This window comes from Phycodurus eques, chromosome 15 (genome assembly GCF_024500275.1).
Source record: "Phycodurus eques isolate BA_2022a chromosome 15, UOR_Pequ_1.1, whole genome shotgun sequence".
NCBI classification, from domain to species: domain Eukaryota; kingdom Metazoa; phylum Chordata; class Actinopteri; order Syngnathiformes; family Syngnathidae; genus Phycodurus; species Phycodurus eques.
The window spans coordinates 19,906,468-19,931,446 of NC_084539.1; the positions used below are offsets into that span (position 1 = coordinate 19,906,468).

The 24,979-nt window shown below is 44.1% G+C and overlaps 2 protein-coding genes across 2 annotated transcripts in view; one reads left to right on the top strand and one right to left on the bottom strand.

Annotated features, from left to right (window-relative positions):
• ppwd1 (peptidylprolyl isomerase domain and WD repeat containing 1) lies at positions 1–8,024 on the bottom strand. The gene is made up of 12 exons (XM_061698853.1): positions 8,011–8,024; positions 7,336–7,503; positions 6,576–6,678; positions 6,358–6,461; positions 6,071–6,191; positions 4,579–5,026; positions 3,385–3,575; positions 3,120–3,309; positions 1,835–2,016; positions 1,682–1,763; positions 942–1,124; positions 1–307 (listed from the first exon to the last, which is right to left on the bottom strand). The coding sequence occupies exons 2-12, from the start codon at positions 7,460–7,462 to the stop codon at positions 164–166; spliced, it is 1,875 nt and encodes a 624-aa protein (XP_061554837.1). The 5' UTR covers positions 7,463–7,503; positions 8,011–8,024; the 3' UTR covers positions 1–163.
• cwc27 (CWC27 spliceosome associated cyclophilin) overlaps positions 7,813–24,979 on the top strand; it is a 20,432-nt gene continuing 3,265 nt past the window's right edge. Inside the window, exons 1-12 of the mRNA XM_061698854.1 lie at positions 7,813–7,974; positions 8,065–8,161; positions 8,818–8,930; positions 9,117–9,260; positions 9,333–9,431; positions 9,513–9,616; positions 9,884–9,953; positions 10,051–10,130; positions 10,217–10,247; positions 10,319–10,440; positions 20,144–20,244; positions 24,829–24,938. Coding sequence (XP_061554838.1) covers positions 7,933–7,974; positions 8,065–8,161; positions 8,818–8,930; positions 9,117–9,260; positions 9,333–9,431; positions 9,513–9,616; positions 9,884–9,953; positions 10,051–10,130; positions 10,217–10,247; positions 10,319–10,440; positions 20,144–20,244; positions 24,829–24,938 — 1,113 coding nt within the window. The 5' untranslated portion in view covers positions 7,813–7,932. The remainder of the gene's footprint in view (positions 7,975–8,064; positions 8,162–8,817; positions 8,931–9,116; positions 9,261–9,332; positions 9,432–9,512; positions 9,617–9,883; positions 9,954–10,050; positions 10,131–10,216; positions 10,248–10,318; positions 10,441–20,143; positions 20,245–24,828; positions 24,939–24,979) is intronic.

A 24,979-nucleotide genomic window follows, 5' to 3' on the forward strand; every position in this document is an offset into this window, starting at 1 on the left:
AGAAGTGATTGACCAGGTTGGTCATTGGTTTGATAAATACTTTTTTTTTTTTTTTTTTTTTTAAACACAAGGTCAGTCAAAATATACACCATGTAAAACACGGAAAGCATTGTTTCATAGTTTTTTCTTTTTTTAAACACTGTACATGAAGACGTACAATCAGTCACTTGATAGTGATGTTGATGATGCTGATGTCCTCGTACGGTTTGTCCGTTTTGGGGTGAACTTTGGCGTTGGAGATCCTCTGCACGGCCTCCATGCCTTTGGTGCACCTTCCGAACACCGTGTGCTTGTTGTCCAGCCAAGGCTGCGGAGACCAAGTAAGTAAAGTCTATGTACAGCGCTTCTCACAGAGACAACTCACAAAGTGATTTTCTTGATTTGAATATAGTCACGAACATTCAGTTAATACAAGAAAAAACAATGACGTCTTACGGGAATGCCTGCCAAAACTGTGTCAGTGTGCTTTTTAATGTCTACAGGTCAAAGCCCTGACTAATAGAAAAGTAATATTTTGGCTAAATCTAGTGGCATTTAAAGGTAACTGTAACTCTACGAGTACATAATTGATACCCTCCTAAATATTTTTTCACAGTAATTGCCCATGTCAATAATTTACTCTGAAAAATAGGACCCCAAAATACTTTAATAGATGGGGGTTTGCTATAGTCAAGACGTGCGGGGACAAAAGCACGGGTGCTTATTTTTAGTTCAGAATGAGATAACATGGACCTAAGTTTAGAAATATTTTCAAGGTGGAAAAAGCAGGAGCGGGGTTACGGTTTTAATGTGGTAATGAAAAAGCACGGCCTGATCCAACATGACCGTATCATGAGCCCACGACGAGCGCTTTGACGTGTGCAAAGTCACAGGCGGATTTACTGTACCTGATTTTCAAAATAAAACTGATGATCAGTTGGGGGAGTGCTGGTTTAACTCACCGTGGGCACCACCGTGATGAAGAACTGCGAGCCGTTGGAGGCGGGGCCCGCGTTAGCCATGCTGAGGGTGTAGGGACGATCGTGTCTCAGGGTGGCGTGGAACTCGTCCTCAAACTCTGTGCCCCAGATGCTCTCGCCGCCCATGCCGGTGCCCGTGGGGTCTCCGGTCTGGATCATGAAGCCCTGCAAACACGAACACAGTCTTGCTTCAATTCAACTTTTCGAAACCTCCAGTTTGAGTGAGTTTCATATCCATTTAGAGTGAACATTGTATTTCAAACTGCAGCTTATCCGTCGTATGAACTTTTTAAACCTAAGCGTAGAATCTAGATCATCTAAGTTATGAAGCAGTTACAGTATATTTTCTGGGTCTTGTCAACAAGATGATTTCCATCTTTATTCTCAACCGGATAGCCTAAATGCTTCCACACTGCTGACCTTAATGAGCTTTTTTTCCTCCTGTCCGGTTTGTGTAGCTGCATTAGCATGAGCCACAGTTTTGCTCACTCCAGTCAGATGACCATCAGTGGTCACATGACACGCACTTGGAGGAGGAGTCTTTCCCATGCATATAGATGACTTCAAGGATCGGTGGGAGATCATTTATATATAGTATAAACACCAGTGATCCCAAAATAGAGCCTTGAGGTACTCCCATGGTGCAAGTCCTTGTTTGTGATACAGCTACAGATCCAGGTGTGCCACTACGACAGCGCCACGTACTTTCCGACAGCACAAACCTTGATGACTCTGTGGAAGATGTGTCCGTTGTAGTAGCCGTTCCTGCTGTGAACACAGAAGTTCTCAACCGTTTTCGGGCACCTATGAGGAGGAGGAGCACAGGTGAGAATTTGTTGGAACATATGGGGCATGCATTAATGGCGTTCACCCACTCCACAGGAAAGAGCTTGATATGGATGTCGCCCATGGTGGTGTGGATGATGGCGCTGTCCGACACTCTCTTGGGGCCCTCGGCCTGCGTGGCCGCCATCACCTCCTCCTTCGAGGGCTTCTCGTTGAAGATGTCTCTGTCCGAGTCGGCGCTTTTGGTGTCCTCGGGTTCCCTCTTTGAGAACTTTGAACACAGAATGTATGTGAAAACCTCACTTGTCATTCGTGTCAGGTCAATTTTGAAATGTTGGCAGTACTTTCTGTGAAACAGCTTTTGCTCTCTGTGGCACGGCTCATCGTTCGCAACCCTGCTATATCGGAGATTTGCGAGAGATCTTTTTTAAGGATGTTTCTACAGTATACAAGCAAGTCCGAATTTAAAGTAGCGAACTTGCGAGCCTTCAGTGTAGTACCACACTGTGCCGCAACATGCCAGGCAGCACTCAGCTCCACGGCATAATTATCAGCAACAAGAGGATGCCTCTTCAGTGTACTGAAATACAGGATCACATTTTGCTGCTATATATACATATAGCATAGCATATGCATGTATAGCATACATACATATATATATATATGTATATACATGTGTGTATATATATATATATATATATACACATATATATATATATATATATATACATATACATATATATACACACATATATATATATATATATATACACACACATATATATATACACACACATATATATATACACACATATATATATACACATATATATATATATATATATATATATATATATATAGATAGAGGACTCTGCATCTTTTTGCACAATTGTTTTTTGTCAATGTCTTTATGTCTCCAAAGTGTTCTGTAAATTGACTGTCTGTTGTACTAGAGCGGCTCCAACTACAGGAGACAAATTCCTTGTGTGTTTTGGACATACTTGGCAAATAAAGATGATTCTGATTCTGATATATATATATCTATATATATATATCAGAATCATGCTGGTGTATACTGTTGTTTTGCCTTGTTTATATGTGCTGCTGCTCCATGTATGTTAAAGCAGCAATTGGTTGAAAGTTTGTATTTACCGTAGCATCTAGGCTAACTTCCTCAGCCGTATCTGGTGTTTCGCATTATGTTAGCATTAAGCTAGCAGACGTTTGTTAAACGAAATGATACGGTTTGGTTGGACATTTTGGTGTTTAAAAAGACGACGCTTAATTCACTTTTGTTTACAGTAAACTTTAACAGGGCTGACTAACAGCGTATCTCTAGCTTCCCCTCCACATTATGTATCCATCATGACTCACCATGTAGAATCGGTTCTTCTTGAAGGCGGTGCAGAAGACGGTGGGGTCCGGCTCCACGTTTTGCAAGGCAGGATTGTCCGAGGCTTTCATTTCCACGGTCGGCGCCACTTGCATTGCCTTTGCGACGCCCTGGAAGAGACTCAGCTGGACCACGCGGATGTTCTCAAGCTTCCCGAGAATGCGCACGCATCTGGGAGCAAAATAAAACATTTCAGATATTGGCTGCTAGGTTTTTTTTTCCTTCTTCTTTCGCTTGAACCCACACCTGTTGGTTTCTACATTGATGACCTTGATGCCCAGCATGGTCCCATACATGACGAAATGCCCCGTCTCGTCGAAGATGATGTTGGTGAGACGGATCCCGTCTACCTTCTCCAGCTCTCGCTCTACCGCCATCCGCCGGCCGAACTCCATGTCGGGCAGCTGCTGCCTCATCTGCTGCAGCTCTGTGAACATCTGGCGCAGCAAGCGAAGGCACGTAAACAAACGTTTGTGACGAACGTGCCAACGAGCCACGGTAGCGGCGAAGGATGCGTGAAACATAATTAGGGCTGCATCTATCGGTTATTTTTAAGCTCAATTAATTCTACCAATTTACCCCATGAATTAAAGGTTTATGGATTGATTTTGCATTATTAAACAACAATACCAATACAAAATGTCCATGTGAGTTAAAAGTATTATTTTTGTTCACTTGGAGTCACCGTCGTCACGTTCTACAGTGTAGAATCTGTGACTTTGAATGTGTGTGCCTATAAAAGTCAGGGCCTAGCGTCAGCAAATGAGAATAATTCACTGATACTCATGGAAATGTAACACCATTATTGGTCAGAAGCCACCTATGTCCAAATTTGGTAAATTTCATATTATATTTATTTTATTGATTTATTTTTTTACAAATTATTGACCAATTTTCCTGAAGTGAAGGGTTTTGTAGCTGCAAGGATTCAGCCAGACCCAGTGATATTTAAGGATAAATATGAACATTTAGTTTCGTCATAAGCTGAGTTGCGCTCCTTGGCCACATGCGAGCGCATTACAGTGCCTTAATTGCTTCATCATCCCACCCTGTTTGGGATGGGATGAAACTCGAAAAACTCAGAATTTGGTTCCAATCCTAAATCAAGGTACTACTATACTAACAAGAAAGATGGTTGTTTTAGTCTGGATCATGATAAAATTTCCCCAATTACATATAAATTCCCTATAAAGAGCTAATCTTCAAATTTGTAAAATTCTGGGTCATTTCCATAAATTCCCGTTCATTCCCAATTTTCAAAGTTTCCAACTTTTTTTTTTTTCAACTTTGAAAATTCCTGAAAATTTACAAATGCAAATCTGACTGAATGTAAAAGCAGGCCAGCATGAGGGCATTTAAAGGAATTTACATTAAAACTAACTTCCTTTAAAAAAACAAAAAGTAAAATCCTAAACTATTTTACCGTGGGTGACGACTTACCGTTAAAGATTCATCAAACACTCTCATTAGCTTCCCCGTAAGAAAGCGGAAGATTCTGACTTTACGGTCAGACGCCATGGTGGCCATTCTCTTCCCGTCGGGTGAGAACACCAGGCTGGTGGGGTACGTTTTGTGTTTGGCGAACTCGTACAAATCCGTGTCCGTCTTGTATTCCCACTGCACGCGTTTGGGGAACTTGAATTCCGAGGGGAGGCCGGTCCAGTACTCCAGCATTCCCGCTTTGTCGGCAGAGACGACCACTCGAAATTTGGCATTCAGGCGGATCTGCGACAGCGGCGAGGAGTGCATCTTCTCGAAGACGTGGAGGGGCTGGCCGCTTCCCCGGCCGTCGTAGACGAAGATCTTCCCGGTGGATTTTTCCGAGCAGGCCACCGTGGAAATGGCATCTCCGGGATTATAGATCCACTCGCTCTGACCAGGGTGGAAGCTACGACGACAAACACAATTCATGAACGTCTCAATCGGCTCTCTGGGAAATTGCAATGTCTCGGTCGCATCCATGCGAATTGCGCACGAGTTCGCAATTTCATCCGACCGCTTCAACTTTTCCACAATTTGGACCAACCACCGGAGCTTCCCGAGAGTTGCACCATTCATAGCAGTCCACCGTGAAAACCTACAGTGGATATAAAAAAGTCTACACCCCCGCGCCCTGTTCAGATGTCCAGTTTTTGTGATATTAAAAACACGAAACCACCACCACATTTCAAAACCTTTGACCCTATTAATGTGACCTATATCCTGAACAACAATAGATTTTTTTTTTTTTTATCTATTCCACAGGGGATTTAAACAACTGAGAGAATGTGGTTGCACAAGTATACACTTGTGTTCAGAATTCCGATCACATTGAAACTTAAATGGGAGTCAGCACACACCTGCCACCATTTAAAGTACATTAGCGTCACCTCAAATGAAGTTCCGATGTTCTTGTAGGCGGTGGAAATGGTCGGGAAAAGGGTTTGCAAATAAATACTCCAAATCAGCGATTATCAAAACATGTCAGAGAATTGCTGCCCAAGTACAGTTCAGTTGTATTTAAAAAAAATTTTTTTTGTATTTAACATTTAGTACAACACAATTTCCATTGAAATTTTAAGAACCCTTTGTTTTTAAATGTTTAATGAGGAGCAATTTTTATTTCAACTATTTGTGATACGTTTTAATCAGCTCATTAAGTACAGTTCCCCCCCCCCCCCCCTATTTAAGCGCAGTGCTAATGTTCAAATGTTAGTGTGCATAATGCTACAGTTACTTCCAATAATATAAATGTCATTGTTTTGCTTTTAGAACTAAATACATTTTCAACTTGTTTACAACTGTCACTATTGCCTGCAGTTTCATCACATCAAAAGGTCTTTAAATAAAATAAAAATCACAGCACACACATTTTGGGCCACAAGAATGACATGAAAAAGCACTGCTTAATTCCCTCTTCTCTGACATTACGCGAGTCACCCTGTGCACTCACCCCAATTTGAGCATGTTGATCATGTCAAAGTTCACGACGTCAAAGACTTTCATGGCCTGGTCGTCTCCGACCGAAGAGAAGAGCGCGCCGTCGGCGCTGACCGCGATGCTCTCGATCACGCCTGCGCGGAAAGAGCACACAAACAAGTCGGAAGGCAATCTGTGCTTGCGTCGCAGACGCTGAAGAACTTGAGGCTTCCGCTTCATTCCTATTGAAAGTTCCCAGCTTTAAAACCTTCCCGGAACTTGGCAACACTATACAGACAAAAGGCTCAAATCAAAGCGTACCGAGATGACCCCGAAAGTGCTTGACAAACTCAATTCCCTCGTCCTCCTTTTTCTTCCAGAACTTGACATGACCATCTTGACTGGCCGTGATGATGAAGTCTGTCCTAAAGAAAAAGAAAAAAAAGAAAAGAAAGAAGAAAAAAAAAAAAAGAGATAAAGACCTGTTTGCATTCTTCGATGGACACATTTATGAACAGAGTTAATACCAGGAAACTTACTTGGAGCAAACAATGTGTGTGATCACGTCTCTGTGCATGTAGCTCCTTTCATACATGGCAGCTGAAGGCAAGTTGTCCAGGTAGACGCGTTCATATTCCAGAACTGGGGAAAACAGTTCAACACACACCAAAAAACAAAACAAAAAAAAGGTAAACATTTTGTAAATACTCACACTCATGACCTCGCAAAAAAGACAGATCATTTTACCCATGAACTACTGTCAAGTCATTATGGCACATAAACATAAAAAACTAAACCCCCCCCCCCCCCTTTATACGACATGATTTTAATTGTCTTCTGCATTTTTAAGATAGCAACAATTGTTGTCTTTTTGAAAGAATTATTTTATGCGCACAAAACAGACTACAACAGTAGACAATACGGATATTGGTTTGGAAACAAACAAACAAAAACAAAAACAAAAAAACAATGTGATTGCAAAAATTAGCTAATTAACACAAGTACAGATATTGAGTGCAAATTAGCTTGTGTGAATACATGAGATGTGTCAGAAAAGTTCCAGGACCGGTGACACAAATCTGCATGACTGGCTTGATTTGTGCCACAGTAACTTGGGACTTGATTGAAACTTGAAGTTTAAGACTTGAGACTGACCATTTGTGCCTTACTCCCACCTGTGGGATTTATTTGTTAGCATCATGTGATGTACAGACATGAGGTATTTTCTAAGACGCCGCACTTGTAATTTCGAGTTCGTAGTGTGGTATAAGTCTTAAATGTTTGACAAAAGACACAAACCTTTCCTTTTCTTGGTCGTCGCAGCCTCGCTCGGCATGGGCCCGACCCATTCCTCATTTTCTCCGTCTTCACCCTGCGTTTCATCTGCTTTTCGCTTCAGTTCAGCATTATTTTCAGCTGCCGCCATTGTCGAAGAGCTTCCGCTTTGTTCCGTCTGGAATTACGGTACTTCCGTTCATGGCAAAAAAAAAAAAAAAAAGAGAAATGTCAGGAACCATTTTTGTTATCGCTGTTTCTGAGAGGGATGATTTTCACAGGGCACATGGGTCAAACCAACACATCGCTTGTAGGGGGAATTAAGAGATTATTTTTTGTGTGTGTTACTTATACGTCACTAATACACGCATACCGAAATACGCCTACAAGACAAGCACATCTATGTTTATAACTCTCAAATAACAAGTGTAAATGCTTGATGAATAAAGAATTATGACTGTAACAATATTGGCAACACCCCTCACACAAGGACGTAAACAATACGGTCGCACCAGGCAGAAAAAGGACTAACTGTATCGACCGCTATTGAGCATCGTTTCCTACAATAAAAGCAAAAAGGCAAGCTTAAAAACGTAGTGTGCAACATTATTTGTCGTGAGAATGAGCAATATATACATTCAAGAACCACCCACCAACGGCAAGGTGAGCGGAATCCACTATGGCACGTTTAACTCCCACCTTTCCAATCAAAATGGAACATGTTGGACTCATTCGCTTCACTCTTCGTTCAAGGTCTTGTTAAAGACCTCAGCTGGTGACATTGACATCGAGCTGTGGTCCAAGGAAGCTCCGAAGGCATGTCGGAACTTCGTGCAGCTGTGCATGGAAGGTGAATGGTCAAACGGTGCCAGTTTAATGTCAACATTGACCGATATGAGCTTTTCCTCAGGGCCGATAGCGCAAAGAGGTCGATTGCCGATATTTGGAGTCGATATTTATTTGTAGTGAAAGGGAAAATATTGACGTACAAATTTGGAATAGTACAAATTTCATCACTTCATTTCAATGTCTTTTTGTTTTTAGCCTATGTTTATTAAAAAAATTTTTTTTGCTAGACAATCAACATTTTTTCTTTTTAAATTCTAACAAAAAGCAGCATGTGTTATGAAGTTAAATGAAAACTTAAGCAAGTAAATAGCTCTTTAAAGTGTTCTACAGTTAAATAAAGTTTGCCAAAATTTCAATATAGCTGAGATGTTCGTCTTTCACTTCTCGCTGTTTTAAGTTTAAACAAAAGCAAAAAAAAAAAAAAAAAAAAAAAAGCAGGGAGTTCCCAGGGTCGACAGCATCTCTTATAAAGTTAACAAAAATTCCATCCATCTGTTATCATCCGTCTAATTGGGGGGGAAACAGGCCAGGATAATTAGCTCAGCCGATAATTTTTCTATCCCTAGTTTAAAGTCATTAAAATGACACAGTTGCTCGAATAATGTTTTTTTTTTCTTTTTTTTTTTTTTTTCCCTTAACTCTCATTGGGTCCTAAAGGTTACTACGATGGGACAATATTCCACAGGGTGGTGCCTGAATTCATCATTCAGGGTGGAGATCCAACTGGTACAGGGACTGGAGGAGAGTCCGTCTATGGGAAGACGTTCAAGGTTGGAACGCTTCCATTAAGTCACCGACGAAGGCCTTTGCATAAGACACTTGGCCATGACGTCACGTTCTTCCGGGTTGCAAAAGTCTGATCGTTCTGCCACCTGGAAGGATCGCGCCGCCTATTGTTTCCGAACATCGTGAATTGGCACAGAGCGTAATATGTGTCTCTCCGCTCCCGCCTTCAGGATGAGTTTCACACCAGACTGCGCTTCAATCGGAGAGGTTTGGTCGCCATGGCCAACGCCGGGACGCACGACAACGGCAGCCAGTTCTTCTTCACTTTGGGACGTGCCGACGAGCTGAACAACAAGCACACTATTTTTGCCAAAGTGAGTCTGAAAATGGAGCTGTCTCCGTTGGTGCGTCCACACGTCTGACACTAACAAAAACGCTGCTTTCAGGTGACCGGAGACACGGTCTATAACATGCTCAGGTTAGCGGACGTGGAATGTGACAGCAATGAAAGACCTCTGAATCCCCACAAGATAAGAACTGCCGAGGTGAGACCTTCGGCGTCCATAAATTGTGAGGCTCATTTTATTTATTTTTGTAATTTTTTTTTTTTTTTTAAACAATTCTAGGTGCTGCATTGTCCTTTTGACGACATTGAGCCACGTGAAACGAAGAAAGCCAAGAAGGAAAAAGACAAAGAAGAAGGAAAGAAATCGCAGTCAAAAGCCACAAAGTAAGTCATGTTTAGTAAAGGTTCATATGGTTTTTAAAGGACTGCAACGTGTCTGTGTAAGAGACGTTTGGCTTAATTACATTACGAAACTTGTTTATTTCCATTTTCTTTGACTCGGTTTTCTGGTGTTTTTATGTGCATGTTTTTATTCATTTCAAAGGGGAAAGATGATTTGAGATACAAGTGTTTTGCGTTACAAGTTTGGCTACGGAACGGATGAAACTTGATAGTCAGGGCACCGCTGTATGCATTTGTCCATCTTTGTAGGAACTTCAGCCTCCTGTCGTTCGGCGAGGAGGCCGAAGAAGACGAGGAGATGGTCAACCAAGTTAGTGAGGTAGCGATCGCGGTTTAACCGTTTTATTTTTCTACATTTTAATTTAAAGCATTCCGTGTTTTAGAGTGCTTTACCGCTATTGTTGCCGTTTCCCCAGAGCCTGAAAGGAAAGAGCAAAAGCAGCCACGACCTCCTGAAGGACGATCCCAGACTCAGCTCCGTCCCAGCTGTCGATAAGTAATATAATCTTGATAGCCACGACCGTAGTAAGTGACACAATGACACAAGACTTCTTACGTGTCATCAAATTTCTCCTCCCCAAGAGGAGAGAAGACGTCTGGAGATGAAGCGGAGGTAAGTCACCCTTGAAGAGCTCGGAGGAAGCTCATCAAAAATCACGGAAACGTGCGGTCGCGTTCCTCCAGGAGGACGGCGTGGGCGAGAAGGCCAGCGAGCTGGTCAGGGCCAAGCTGAAGAAGGACAAAGGCGCCGGAAAAGCCAGCGAGCCCGAGGGCGAGGAGGAGCGGGGGAAGAAGAGCAGCCGCAGGTACTACGACTGCCGCATCCTACACTCGCGTCTGCACTTTACACAGAACTCACTTGTTTCATTTTCACTCCCAGTCCAAGTCCACTGTAAAACAAGTGACAATTAAACATTGTATATTGAAACACCAAAACGTTTAACCAAACCATATTCACAAAACAAAACAACATTTTCCCTCAAGTATTTCCCTCCTTGAGTTACGCTTGTACTGCAAGGTAACTCCCTGCTGGGGGCGCTGTTGATCTCCACTTTGCTGGGTGGGTTAACGGCGGCAGTTAAATTTCACCATGCGAAACATTTTGCTTTCCATACAAAGTATTTTCGATTTGACGTTCCACAGTAATTGTTAATGGATTTGAATATGGTATTATGCACTCATTCCCTACTGAGTATGTAGAGATGTTTATTATCAGTCAAATGGAAAATATTTGGGGCACATTATTCGGGCGTACCGTTAATTACGTCATTAATGTGGCATAATTACAACATACTGGCTCAAAAGTCAGCTGTGGTACTTTCCGTAATAATTATTGAACAAACAAATACATTGTATTAAGATTTCTTTTTAAAGCTGAGTATGTTGGTGAAATGTGTTTCTCTTCTGATATTAAAGCTATTATCGCATCACAACTCATTCATATGAAGATATATTTTTTTTATATACTGGTGCAATGCATCATGGGTTCTTTACTTTTCAAGGTGCATTGATATTACTGTGTTTGGCTCCAATGAGGGAAAATATGCTTTTGCAAAATTCTGACTTCAACAACCAGATTTCATGTAAATTCAGTAAAACCTTCACTTACGAGTTCCCGAAATTGCAAGTTTTTCAAGGTACAAGCCGTCGCTTGGTACTTCTCTCTCAATAAATTTTAATATGGTAGAAAAGTCCATTTATTTCAGCACCGATGCTTTAAATAGATTCATAAAACACCTGGGAAATTCCTGCCTAATTTCAACATGAAATAATCATTTTCATGATTTTACTTTCTAGAGATAGTGACGTTTAGGTTTTCATTTGCTGTAAGCTATAATCATCAGAATTATATGTATAAAAAAAAAACATGAATTATTTCACTCTGGGAGTGTGGACTGCATCTCTATTTGAGTTTCACTTTTTGACTTGAGCTACCTAACTGAATTCCGCTTTTGACACGATTCTTAATTTATGGAGATGTATCTGTATGAATGTTACATTCGCTTCAAACCAGAGGAAATGCTTCTCTAAGATCGTGGAAGTGGCTAATGGGCGAAGCATCGGCGGCGTAAAAACCACCTGATGAGCGAGAGGGTGCGACTGTGGCGGTCGTCTCGTCAACAGGTAGCCTTCTCAGCACGAATCATCGAACCCGCCCCCTCTCATTAGTGCTAATGGGATAAGCCGTGTGTGCTTGCGTGTGTGTGCGCCCGCGCTTGACTGACGGACAGGCCAAGTGTAGTTTATTAAACTCAAGCACAGATTGTTTTGCTACAAGAACTGTAACCCAACACAGTGGTTTGTATTGGCAGGGCATCACAGAGCAGGCTGCAAGGTACGCTGTTAGTCTTGCACAAAGGGGGCATTGTTGTATTTGTTTTGGGGGGGGGGGATCTGACACCCCCACTATCCCTACCCCTGTGCCGCGGTCAACTGCTTCAATGAAATCCGGGCTTCCCAGTGCCCAGGAGGAAGCGCAGTTCATATTCCGTCACTGTTGGATTTAAACGTGCAGTACAGTCTATGTCAAAGCATGTTTTCCCCTTGAAATTAATTGAAATGCAATTAATCCGTTCCAGCCCCACAAAAACACACACACACAATGTTTTAAAAATACTTTTAATGAATAAAAATAGCGCTGTATTGTAATATATAAAAAATATAATCAAACATAATAAAAGAGGATTTAAAAGAAATAAACCGGCTTTCCAAAGTGTATTTAACACACACTAGTACCTCTGTGCCTTTAAAGGGCGTGGCCTAGTGAGGATGTCAGGAGCTGAAGTCACGTGATTAGTTGAGTGTTAGCCTGCCCTCCATGCTCTTTGCGATTGTTTTCATTTTGTATTTGTATGTTTGACTGTCCCATTCAGTAAACGGTAGAAAGTTCATCAACTTTTCTCCCCCCCCCCACTGTAGTCTTACCGGCGGCGTATCCGAAGCTCGGTCACGTCTCTGATTTTGGCTCCCAGCACAAATGGGGGAAGAAAAAAAAATCTACCAAGTGACACAACTTAAAAAAACATGTAAGGTGTGTGTGTCACTTGTAAGTCGAGCTCATTGTGCTAATGTTGCGACGGCTGCATTCGACAGAACGGAACGAGCATCCCGAGCCCAGACCTAAATCCAGCTAAAAATCTGCAGGGGTAAACCGAAGGGGGTTGGCTGACAGACAGATGTGGAGTGACTGCAAGGAATTCATGTGGATAAGGGTGCAGCCCTGTCACGGAAAGTCAAAAACTGCCAGTAATTGACTAAAAATGTTTATAGTCGTCTATAATAATAGTCTAAACCGTAAATAGATCACAAACTCTGATCCCGAACCAGTTGAATACTTTATCAACAATATTGCATTTAAAAATAAATGGCTTACAAATGATTTGATTTCCAAAAAACGCAAATGCACATTTGCATACACGTGCGGCAAAGACTCTTGGCAACTTCCGTTAACAACCCAGGCTAAACTTAGGTCTTCAACAACATATAAAGTTCTCACTTTTTCAGTCTCCAACTTCTCCCCCTGACACCAATGACTACCTTCTTATTTGGCAGAACTTTGGCGCCGTCTTGCGGCAGAAAGAGCAGAAAAATATGCAGAGAGATGTGAATTTGTGAGCTTTTGAGGATATTTTTTTTTCTCTTTCCTGACAACTGGCTTCACACAAACAAAAACACATAAATAGTTGAATTTTTGAATAGTGAGCCACAAATGGGAAGAAATATGCCCTTGACCCATAATAAAATTGTTATTATCATTTTAATCCCACATGCTTTAAGCAAATTTAAATCTATTAAAATACACTTACGGTATTCCCTCGTGCCTATGCTCACTTCCATTCAGTCAGGAAATACATAATTTCCCTCTTAACGAAAATCCATTAGCTCAATGCTAACATAAAATCTGAAACACAATTGCCAGGCTAACAAGAATTAGCATGGACGTTACGGTAATTATGACCCTTTAAACAAGTGCTACTTTAACGACTTCATAGTGGGTGAACACAATACATTGTTTATATTAGACAGCAACAATATCCATCCATCCATCCATTTTCTTCCGCTTATCCGAGGTCGGGTCGCGGAGGTCAACAATAGCAATAGCAACAATATCCATATTCAAATCTCTTGTGTCAGTAATGTATCGGGCAACGGCACGTCGCAAACGGCGACATTTTGTCCCACCATTCATAGCCTGCTAAAGGTCGAGGTAAAGGAATTAGCTAATGTCAGCGTGTCGTGTAGCTGATAACCTGTTTTACGACGTCTTCATTTGCAGCTCGAATCAAGTGTGTGCGCCTGTATCTGTGTGTGTGTGTCTGTGTGTAATGCGTGTTATGTGGTACTTGACGGGGGGGGGGTAAATTGTTTCCATATGTCTGCTCCCGCGCATCACTTCACCATTGGCGGCTAAAGACAGCGGTCAACTTCCTGTTAGTCATCTCCATGGTTAGTTAACTATGTAATGGCGCTTTCACGCGCGTACTTTTTAAGTCTGTTTTTAATGGCACTCTGGTTGGTTTCACCCCCTGGTGTGGACCAAAACGACCAGAGATGGTCACAGTACCGCGAAAAATCTCCTATTTGCTGTTTTTGTGCTCAGGCCAAAGCCCTATCTAATATAAAAGTGGCGCTTTGCCGCAATCTTGCGGCAACAATAGGCAATTATGAACCTTTTTTGGGGGGGTTGTCAGTTACTTGCAAATTTTTGCCATGGTGGGGTGACCGTGTGTGAGGGTCCGGGTAAGAGCTGCGGTTGACAGCAGCAGCAGCTCCGTGAGTGTGCTCACGGTCTGTGCCCATTCTCCTGGCGTTCAATAAACGACAAAAAGGAAAGCGCATGGGCAATTGCGACTCCTTTCCCACACGTGACGGCACGGCAGCGACAAATCGCGATATGGCGCGTGCACGAAACCAATTACTCTCCCTACCTTAGTTGTGGGCCAGGAAAAAACGCTGGCATGATTGCGACATATCACATAAATCTGACATCCCTCCATGCACGCAGCGTTTTTTAAATTATTTTTATCTTTCATATAATTTTAATATAATTCAGTTATGTTTTCCTGTTTAATAACAGATGGTGGACATTCCAAGAATGAATAATTCTTATAGCATTCAGTGCACATGGTAGTTATGTTTAATTGACATGAGCACAATGAGGGGTGTCCTTGGGGAAAAAAATGGGATATAAAGTTCGAGAACCCTTAACCGTCATATTACTTTGTTGTATTACATCATCCTCGTCATACACGAGCCACAGAGTCGGTGACGGCACGCCCTGGATCATCTGCATCCAAAGTGGGTCATCAGACATCACGCGGCGGTCCAGCCAGGACCGCCGCGTCTTCGCCGGCTTCGTTGGACGCCGGCCGACGCGCTCTCACTCACTGAGGCCTTGCAGGGATTCGCAAGCTATGCAGCCCTGTTTCGCGTGTGCGTGTGTGTGTGTGTCTGTGTGTGTGTGTGTGTGTGGAAAACCACTTGAAATAATCCAGCGCTTGGCTGCGGGATTGTGTACATTTGGGAGCTGCCAGGTTTACAGAACTCTGGCCCAGTGCAGCACATCTGCTCCGCATGGGGCGCTCGCTCCCTGGCTGGCTGGTCGGAAAGGCTTCCAGACAGACGTGCACTCCTGGGAGTTACAAAAATAATAATAATAAAGCGGAATACCTGAGAGCTTGTACAGATTTGGGGACCCGCTGCAATAGGTGAAAATCTGTGATATCAAGGGACCGTATAAAAAAAAAAAAATACTTTTTAAAGTATTCCTAAGCGCCTGTTCTTCCTCACAGCGGGCTTGCTTCAAGTAGTTTTTTTTGTTTTGTTTGTTTGTTTGTTTTTGTCCCTCCCTGTTGAAGTTTACAATAAAACTGACCGGAAAACAAAAGCGAATTAAACATTCTGTATTTGAACACCAAAATGTTCACCTAAACCGTACAATTCCGTCCAAGGAACGTCAGCTGCAGTATAGCAGGGGAACACTGCATTATCTTGATAAGAATGGTTTCCCATAGGGGTTCCACTGGAAATCCAAACTGCAGTATAGCTTACTGTATACATTGGGAGCATTCTGCTGACGCTTTGCTGTCTGGCATCATGGCGGCGGCCAGATAGGCAGGGGGTCGGAGGCTGCGGCGGGGAGGTGAGGGGGGGTCCTTGCGAGGCAGACGGCGTTGTAAAACAGGGACCCGCGGTGGGCTGTGCGTCGGTCTGGATCGCCGTGCCGAGTCATGCAAATTCCTGCGTGGAGGTTTGGATTCCTGCTCTCTGGCTCACAGTTCTGCTTGGCCCGGGGCCCGAGCCGTGGAGTGCGCCCCCAACCCCGGGCCTCCACCCGCCCACCGAGGCGAGTTGACCCGGCCCGTTGGTCCGCATCGCTCGCTCCCTCGTCATTACAGGAGACCGCCGCCGCCATCCTCTGCGGTCTCCTCGCTGCGCAGAAGCCACATAGCAAGGTGTTAAGTTTGACTTGTTTGAATATACCTTTAACGCATTTGAACAGACGCTTTATTTGGACAGTTGGCGTTTACTTCTCACTCGCAGGCCGTGAAACGAGAATTCGGACATGTCCAAAAGTGACAAGTACGCCCCGCGCCGATATTTTGGAAAACGATAAGAGTTTTCGACGAGGCGTGCGGTCATCGCGCGGCTATTTTAAGCTTTGTAACATTCCCGTGTCAGCCTCGCGCTCCTGCCAGACACCCGAGTCTTCTGGAGGTTCTGAATCACCGGGGAGTTGTTGGCTCGCCGCCAGTCACCTCATATGCTTTCTTTATGAAAAGTTAATCACCAGCAGCTCTTTCTTTGAGTTTCACTCCTTTTTTTTTTTTTTTTTTTTTTTTCATTCTGAGAGAGGGACAGCAGCTGCACAGTATCTTGAAAAGATGCGGAATCGCACTCCTTTTCGATGTTTTTGTGGACCGTCACCTCCTCCAGCCTTTTGATTTTGCACATTATCTCCCATTGTGGCTCTATTTGGTTTTATCCAGCAGTCAAAAGAAAACTAGTCTTTGAACACAACTCGGGTGCGCTGTGAATTACGTCGTTGCAGTCTCGTAATTACAATCAAAGATCGGCGTCAGCTGATGGACTTTCCGTCGTCAATGACATAAATAATATTGTTTTAAGATGAGTCTTTTACAAAGGTAATACAAAGATTTGTATGTCCGTCCATTTTTTGATACTGTATGTTGCTTACTCACTTGAGAGATTCCGAGCACGGCGTCTGTTTCTCCGGAATTTTGTTTGATAATTCAGCCCCCCCCTCCCCAAACCAGTTTTTACATAGCAACATGAAATTTGGCCAGCAAGTCTATTATGATTCAACCCACAACAAAAGGCTCAACAAGCCATGCTTGAGAAGACACTGGAAGTCTGCCATTTTGGTTTGAAGCGGCTAATTTAGGGTCATGTTGACCGTTTTCATGGGGTCCTTCAAAGACGAACTCCACCGACAGATTTTGTGCAATTGGTAAATTTGGACCACATATCCTGTACTAAACCAGTGATTCACAATCACTGAACTGCGGGAAATAATCCAATTGCACTTCATTGGGTTGAAAAACTCTTATTTCTTGACTGCAAGTCATGTATCTTCGTGCATCTAGCTATGCCATCAACGAATAGTCACAGGTCGAACAATTTCAACGCTCTTCCACCAGGTGGCGGAAGGTACAATTCATCTGTTGTCCATCATACAACGGAATAATAGCTTTATGTTGAACTAAACAGGCCCACATTCCCCACTGAGTCAGTCAATTGAGACAAGTCTATATCATTTTTGTGAGATTGGAAGACAGTGTACGAGGCAGAGCGACGACACCAAGTAGCGAAGAATTACACTTTTCTAAAGTATATTCCCATGAATTCCAAAAACAAAAAAAGAGAAAAGATCATGACATTATTGCAATGTCTGCAGAGGAATTCACGCAGCCCCGAGGTGTGTCCGAACAGATGTTGTCGGGGCTTTTCCGGTCCCTTTCTGGCCTCCTTCCCTTTATCGGTGCCCGCCTCGTGGAGCCAATTGTTTGACCGTCGCCGTGGAGACGTCTCTTGTTTTTGAGAGCGGCGTGTCGAGGCAGGCCGCCTTGCACCTCGCTGTCAAAACACCCGCGCAAAAATTCAGCTGCCGGTCGCAGACGACATAGCCGCTCTGTAGCCGTAAAAAGCAAGAACGCCGACGTCTGCGATGACCGGAACATGCACGTGGGATGTAAAGCTTTTTGACGACTTTCACAACGTATGCACCTTTATTATTAGGCTTGTGTTGGTGAAGGACACGCTGACTTTCTTAGCATGACGCGGGTGTACCTGTAAAGGCTTTCTAACTGAAGCTAAAAATTTGCCGTTGCGTGGCTTGCTGTTGAAAACCAAAGAGGCAATATGCAAGACAATGGAATCGTGCTAGGGAATCGTGCAAATTCAGGCTAGAATAGTCTGCAACGTCGACCAAGTCACCTCACATTAGAATATCGTAGTTGGGGCATTGCAGTACATTGCAGTGGCTGCAACGCTATTGATTACCAAAGAGCAATTGGGTGAGATGACAGAATTCTGGTAGCGAATCGTACTGGCTCAGGCTAGAATTGTCTGTCACGGCCATGTAGTCACCTTAAATCGAAGGATGACAGTATGGGCAGTGCAGCACACTATGTAGATAAAAAGCTATTGCGGAACAAAAAGATAATGACATGATGGAATCACGCAAGTGAAGCATGCTAGTTCAGGCTAGGATGGTCTGTGACAAGTACCTTTCTTCACCTTAAATTAGAATACAGTCGTGCATTGACTTACAAGTCACTGGACTTTTTCAAGTTGCAAGCCGTCGCTGATTTTTTTTTTTTGTTGCTCTGGCTTGCGGGTAATAATTTGAAATGCGATCGTTAGATTGTGGCAGCAAGCTCCACTCAACTCGCTTTCACAACAAGCAGCAGTTTTACAGAAAGTGAACATTTAAAAAAAAAAAAGGACTGGAAGCTATTTATAGCCACTACCAGTTGAAGTTTACTGTCAAACTAGCCATGAAACAAAGAGAATTACGCATTTTGTATTTAAAACAACCGCACAGTAGTACTGTGCTTTGGAATGTCAGTTAGCTTAATGCTAACACACAATGCAAAATGCCATACACAAGCTAAAGAATAGCATCTATGTTGCTGGCGTCTTTAAGCAACGGATATTTGGACACAGACGGTGTAGCAACACCTGCAGACACACAATAACAATACTCACCGGCATATTTTCTTCATCCTGTGTCATTTCCATTCATTTCAAAGGGGATAGATGATTTAAGAAAAAAGGTGTAATAGAGCTGCACGAGGGTTCAGACATCTAATGTAATCTAGTGAAGTCTAGAAAAAGGATGTTAGTCTGAAGAAGCAGACGTCAGAAACAAAGGCGGTCGTTGTTTAGTCTGGAGATGCTTCGCGTGTTTCCCCTCCGGGGGCCTCAGACGCTCCAGCTTACCTGAGCTCTGAGAGCATGGCAGCGAACACGCTAAGCGTCGGGCTTAACAAAAACATCACCGCTGCCGTGCGGAACATCTGCGAGGCGACCCGACCGGCGCGTCTCGTCCCCGCGGGAGCCCCGCTTTTCTGGCCGCCCGCCAAGTGGGTTCGGCTCCGCCGGTCGAAGAGGCTGCATGTGTTATCCACTTTACTTGAAGACTTTACGTAACCTCTCCACGTTTGCAGAGAGGGAGTATAAACAACATTTGCTGGCACTCATACTGAGGTGTCAGGAATTTAAAGACGCACTCGGACCCCAAATGGTCCTGTTCTCTCCATGGATGACCAGTGCGGGCTTTTCCCTCAAAACCGCAAACCACTTAAGAGAGAGGAGGAGATGTTACTCATAAATGTGAGACATGTAGTTCCACAAATAATATGAATAAGGATGATATACAGTGGAATGTTGCGACACTGGTCAACCTCAAATTTGCTGGGATTAAGACTCAAATTTTCCCAGAGGAAATGGAAATAGAAACATTATGTTGGCTTATGAATGCCCCAATTTAAGAGTTTTTCAGTTTTTCAAACAGTCACTTGGTTGATTTTATTTTTTTGTTCTGCTATCTCAGGGCACCACTGTATGACTAAACTGAGTTAGGAACTTGGTCACGCAATGAAATAAGCTCTTATATCAAGGTACTCGTTGTTTTCTGTTCCGGTGTGTCGGCGCCGTAAAACCCACCGACCTTTTTCATGTAACATTTTAACATTAGGTATTTGCTGTCGTGCAAGTGTATCATTCAAATGCGGAGGCATGCGTCTGGGAGGTGAGTCTCTTCACGCAAAGGCTACTTTTAGCTGACTTTGCATAAATTGGGCGAATGCCACCATCCATTTTCTAGCGCCTATTCCATCCTTGGATTCATTGAAAAACTGTCGTCTGGTTAATTTATGCCGCTGCTCTCCTTTTTGTTTTTTTTGGGTTTTTTTTGGGGCCATTCAAATAGCGTCTTTTTTTGGGGGGGGAAATTTAAATGCTCGCATGTTTCTCTCTCCCCAGCGAAGAGTTGCGCAAGGAAGTTCGCCAGTTGAAGAAGGAGCTGAAGGCGTTGAAGCAAAGAGAAGATGGCCCTAAGCCTGCCGTGGATGAGGTCAAGGAGGGTATGTGCAACCGCTTTTCTTCGCTTTCATTGTTGTTGTTTTTAAACAAACAGATAACATAGCGTCCCACTTACCGCGACGAGGCACATTTGAATGGTGTTTGAAAACCGCCATTAGCAAACTCTCGCCACTCTGAGAGCCGGGTGGTCCGCGCTACATTCTCAGCTAATGGTCACTAAGACAGACGAGCTGGCCTCTGATTGTGTCAATTAGTTCCAGACGTCTATTGTTCTCTCCCACAAGGCTCTATTCTTGTGCTAAAGCTTGCAGAAAATTACACAAACGGAAAGTAAACGGCGGACATGTTTCGCCGTGTTTTACGACCTCGCTGGCCCGCCGTCCTTTGCTACACTGCCTCCGTTTCGTCTCCTGAAAAAAGAACCTCATTTACACCTCGTCCCGCCAGCGGCATGTTTGCCGCCCAAAATGAACGAAGATATGGGAAAAAAAAAAATCCAAAAAGGAATCGTAAATAAATCAATTGCACAAAATGCAGTGTTGCCTTGAGATTGAAGTTGAATTTGTTCCGTGGCCCCATTTGTAACTCCAAACACGTATCTCAAATCATCTTTCCCCATCAAAATGAATGAAAATGCCATTAATCCATTCCAGGCTACCCCTTTGTACTGTGTTTTTGATATAATAAATAGCAGTCGTCAATATTTTACTTTATTAAAAACATACAGTAATGACAAAATTATGTAGAATGTAAAGAATTAGACATTTTTCTGCATCAGTTCACATTGTGGTGCTCTCTCTGGTGTGCTTAATTGGTTACAACAGTGCGACTTCGATGCTGTTAGTATAGTTCATATCTAAAAAAAAAGTAAAAAATACAACAAAAACCATGAGAAAATGATGTATACTGTAGTTTGTGGTCGTCTTCGTATTTGGCGAGAGTTTAGATTCAGAGCGTTCTCCTACAAATTACACGATGAATGACACATGGAACTCTAAGGGCGGCGGACGTTTACGCTGTTTTATCTGTTTTCGTACTTACTGGGGGTCTCAATGAGCCATAAGGAGGTATTTCAAGTCTTTTTGTTTCCAGCTTGGCCACAGGACGGTGCTCCTTTTTCAAGAGCGATGGTGGGGGCGGGGGGGTGTAAATCTCCACCGCAGCGGTGCGAGCCGCACGCATTGACGCGACCGTCCCCGCCGGCTTGAATCGCCCTCTTGCGTTCTCCTCTGACCTCCGAGCTGCTAAGTGCGGGAAGCACTTAACGTTGGCACTGTAATTTTTGACAGCTGCAATAAATGATTATTGAACCGCTCATTGTTCTCGAATAAGTCACTGACAAATCATCAGGTCTTTATAGTGTCAAAACAACAAAAGAAGTTGCAAAATCTCCTCAGCGCTCCAAACCCCAAATATTTTACTGAAGCAGCAAAACCGAGCAAACAAGAGCCTGCAACCAAAGGAATGTTTTATATCTTGGCAGCGAGTTAGTGTTGTAAAGCTCCAGATGGGACGGACGCGACTACCCCCTGTGGGCTGGAATATCATCCACGCTCACGGAGGTAACCGGGAAGCGACGCTCCAGACCTGCTTCTCGTATCTTTTCCGCGAGGTTTAAACCGACCCACGAGTTTCCCAGAGGCGGGATGGCGGCTGTGTGAAAGGGGAAAGAACAAAGTGTCACGTTTAACACCGGGCATTCACTTTTCTCGCCCTGTTGTGTCGAAAGTAGTTGTTGCTGTCCAACCAACAAATACTTCGTGTCACACCAGACATGAATCTGATCGTGGGGTGCCCTGTTTCAAGATGAGCGATCCAATCAGAGCAAATCTCATTTAAAATGTCGCATAATAATGAGAAATCCGACCGTCTCAACTGCCAGTTGGAAAAGAAACTAAAATATCTTGAAAAAAAGACGCCTTAATTATTATCTTCTACTCAAAAGCTGTGCTGATCTCAAATCCAAAACGAGGCAACACACCCATCTGCAGGGATCTGCTCGTCATTACAGTGGTTTAAAAACCTGAATTTCACAGACAAGCTTGGGGAGACCCTCTTTCATGCCTTCCCTCTAAAAAAAACAAAAAAAAACTACTTGACGAATATATTCGTCAGTGGCAGTAAACGGTTGGATTCCAGTTAACAACTGTAAAGGTCCACGGCAGTGAATCAATTAAGCGAATAACTGAGGATAGGTTAAGAATAAAAATGTGCCAATCAGTGCGGGAGAACACTTTATTTGGTGCAAACCCTTTAAAAACAATTGCTTAAAAATCCGCGATATAGCAGGGGCACGCACAATGAACTGCGATCTCATTGGTGGGGGACAGTGTACTATGTGCGTCGGAGAAGCCGCTGTGTTGTCCAAATCGAAACGACTGTGACAATTTTCGGCCAATCAAACGCTTGACAGACGACGGTCAACTCAGACTCCGCCTCCAAGGCCGATAGATTTGCCTTTGCCAACTAATTGCTCGTGTCAGAACCTCTGATTGACACACTTGCAACATACTCACCAGTTTCTCGTTACATAATGATTGATACATGGTTGCCTTGGAGTACGACCGTCAGTATTATTATTCTTTTTTGTTTTTGTTGATTGATGATCGAAAGCGAGGTCGCGTCGGCGAGGTTGCGCCGCTTCGCTCTTCACGTAGCCGAGTATCGTTCCGCCGACGAGCACCTTTTGTCCTATAAAAGCTCCCGGTTGCTACAACTCTTGATTTGTTGCCCAGGTGACTGGAGAGGGCAGGAATGTAGTTAGAAAGGCCGTCAAACTTCAAGCTAGCCGTTAGGGGCAACAGCTAGAGAGACCTTCGGGAGCCCGACCCCCCTCCACCCGCCCCCCAAAACCTCGCCCCACCCTCGTGCGACACCTCAGGGCATCATCGGTCAGCGTCCAGGGTGTCAAGGGATGACTAGTGGAAGGTGATCTGCAGCCCGCAGCCCCCCAAAAAGGCTGAATTTGCCATACTTTATATGCCATTTTTTTTATGCACTGAAAGTTGTAGAAGGAAGTCCAAAACTCTGTTGCTTTTTTCATTTCCGTACCTGCAACGACAATTGATGTAACAGCACAAGAATGGTCCAGGATTGCCAAACTAATGTCCTATTAAACAGTGATTTATTTGTACATTAAGCAGAAACGTGTAAAGTCGCCGATGCGCAAATACGAAATGAGAACACTCACAAGGGGCAGACGCAGATTGCTAATAATTCAGCTCCACAAGGTCGGAACTTGCAGACCATTTGCCAAAACTGCAAGAAAGTTGCGGGGATTTGACCAAGTTGAGGTCCCCCCCCCCCCCCCCCCCCCCCACCCCATAATTTGTGAATTCATGACTAAGGGACTGATAAATCGTCCCAAACGTCACATTGAAGGATGCGACTGCCGCTAGCTCGCCAGACGTGGTTCTGGCCTCCCTGTGGTTTCATGTTTGTCAGCGCAGCAAAACACGAGCATGGCTACAGACGTCTGTCATGTGCCCGCAACAAACATCGCATCATCACGCCGCATCGCCAGCCAGCCAGACCGTCTGCTGCCCGGTGACCTCACGTCGGGAGTTTCGCACCAGACACCGCCGCCAGAGGTGCGGTGGAAAAGTATTCTCAGCTGCGTTTGGAACACTTTCTTTGTTGTGTCGTACGACTCCGCAACTTCCGGGACGCTTCCGTCAAGTGGTTTCGTTTGGTTCGCCGTCATTTCATCCGTAAAACCTGATTAGGATTTGTCTCCGTCGTGGACTGGCAATAGCTGTGTCGCAAAATATGGCAAATAAGCGACATAACCGTAGTGCCTCGTGTGGTATGTAAAATAGTTGCAGCGTGGATAGATGGAAAGATAGAAATGGATGGATGGATAGAGATCGATAGATAGTTTGCTGAAAAGTGGGAAGCACGAGTCGGATATTTTGTGTATCTTTACAACGGAAATGGCAAAAGACGTGTACCGTAGCAAACTTGCACTGCTTGGTTGGAACAGTAAAAAGATGAGAAGAGCAGCTGCTTTTGTAGGCGGCGGCGATGTCGAAGGATTTGCGGCGGAAAACGGTGGCCTCAAATGTCGGTCAACCGCGGAGGAAGATGAAGCGAGGGGTCGCAAGGTTGCGGCCCAAGCCTCGTCCATCTCCAGCTCCCAGATGAGACTAGATCCACCCGCGCCGCTTTCCCGTGTCATCGCCGGATCAGCGTGACGGCGAGCGTCACGGCCTCCCTTTATCTTTTTCTCTCTGATGGTGTTCTCTCCATTTTCTGGCTTCGCATTTGTCATCGGCCAGGTATGATGTGAGGGCGGAGGGCCTGCTCCTTCCGAACAAAAGCCGCTTTCTGCGCCAACTTGCCATCTTAAGCGGCGGTACACACTCACTGGAAATCGGGCCAAATTTGAGCATTTTCTCCCCCGCTGATTAACGGCCCGATTATCAAACGTCGCTAATTGATTTTTCTGTAGAGCCAAGTGTGTTCAGAGGGAATTTTCCTCCCTATTCTCCTTGGAAAATTGTAGGTGCCGACAATTTTACACTGTATCACTATGAGTGCACCCCGGTCACGCCTGCTTTTTTTCCCCGCCTATGCACCCGTCCTGGCGTCGGTTACGCTCGATAACACTTCGCCTGTTTGTCCAGAGAGCAAAAAGCCGAGCAGCGAGGCTGTCGCCGAGTATCTGGAGGGGAGGAAGAAGTACGAGGAGCGGAGGAAAGACAAGCGCAAGAGAGGCTCGGGCCGGGAAGAACAGGTAAGCGAGTTTGCCAACCCCAGATGGCGGTTGGCCTTGCG

Excerpts from the sequence above, each read along its gene's own strand:
- ppwd1 (XM_061698853.1), bottom strand. The coding sequence starts at position 7,462 with ATGGCGGCAGCTGAAAATAATGCTGAACTGAAGCGAAAAGCAGATGAA. Across the intron at positions 6,679-7,335 it reads GACGACCAAGAAAAGGAAAG|TTCTGGAATATGAACGCGTC; the intron begins GTTTGTGTCTTT and ends TGTTTTCCCCAG. Across the intron at positions 1,125-1,681 it reads TCTTCCACAGAGTCATCAAG|GGCTTCATGATCCAGACCGG; the intron begins GTTTGTGCTGTC and ends TCGTGTTTGCAG.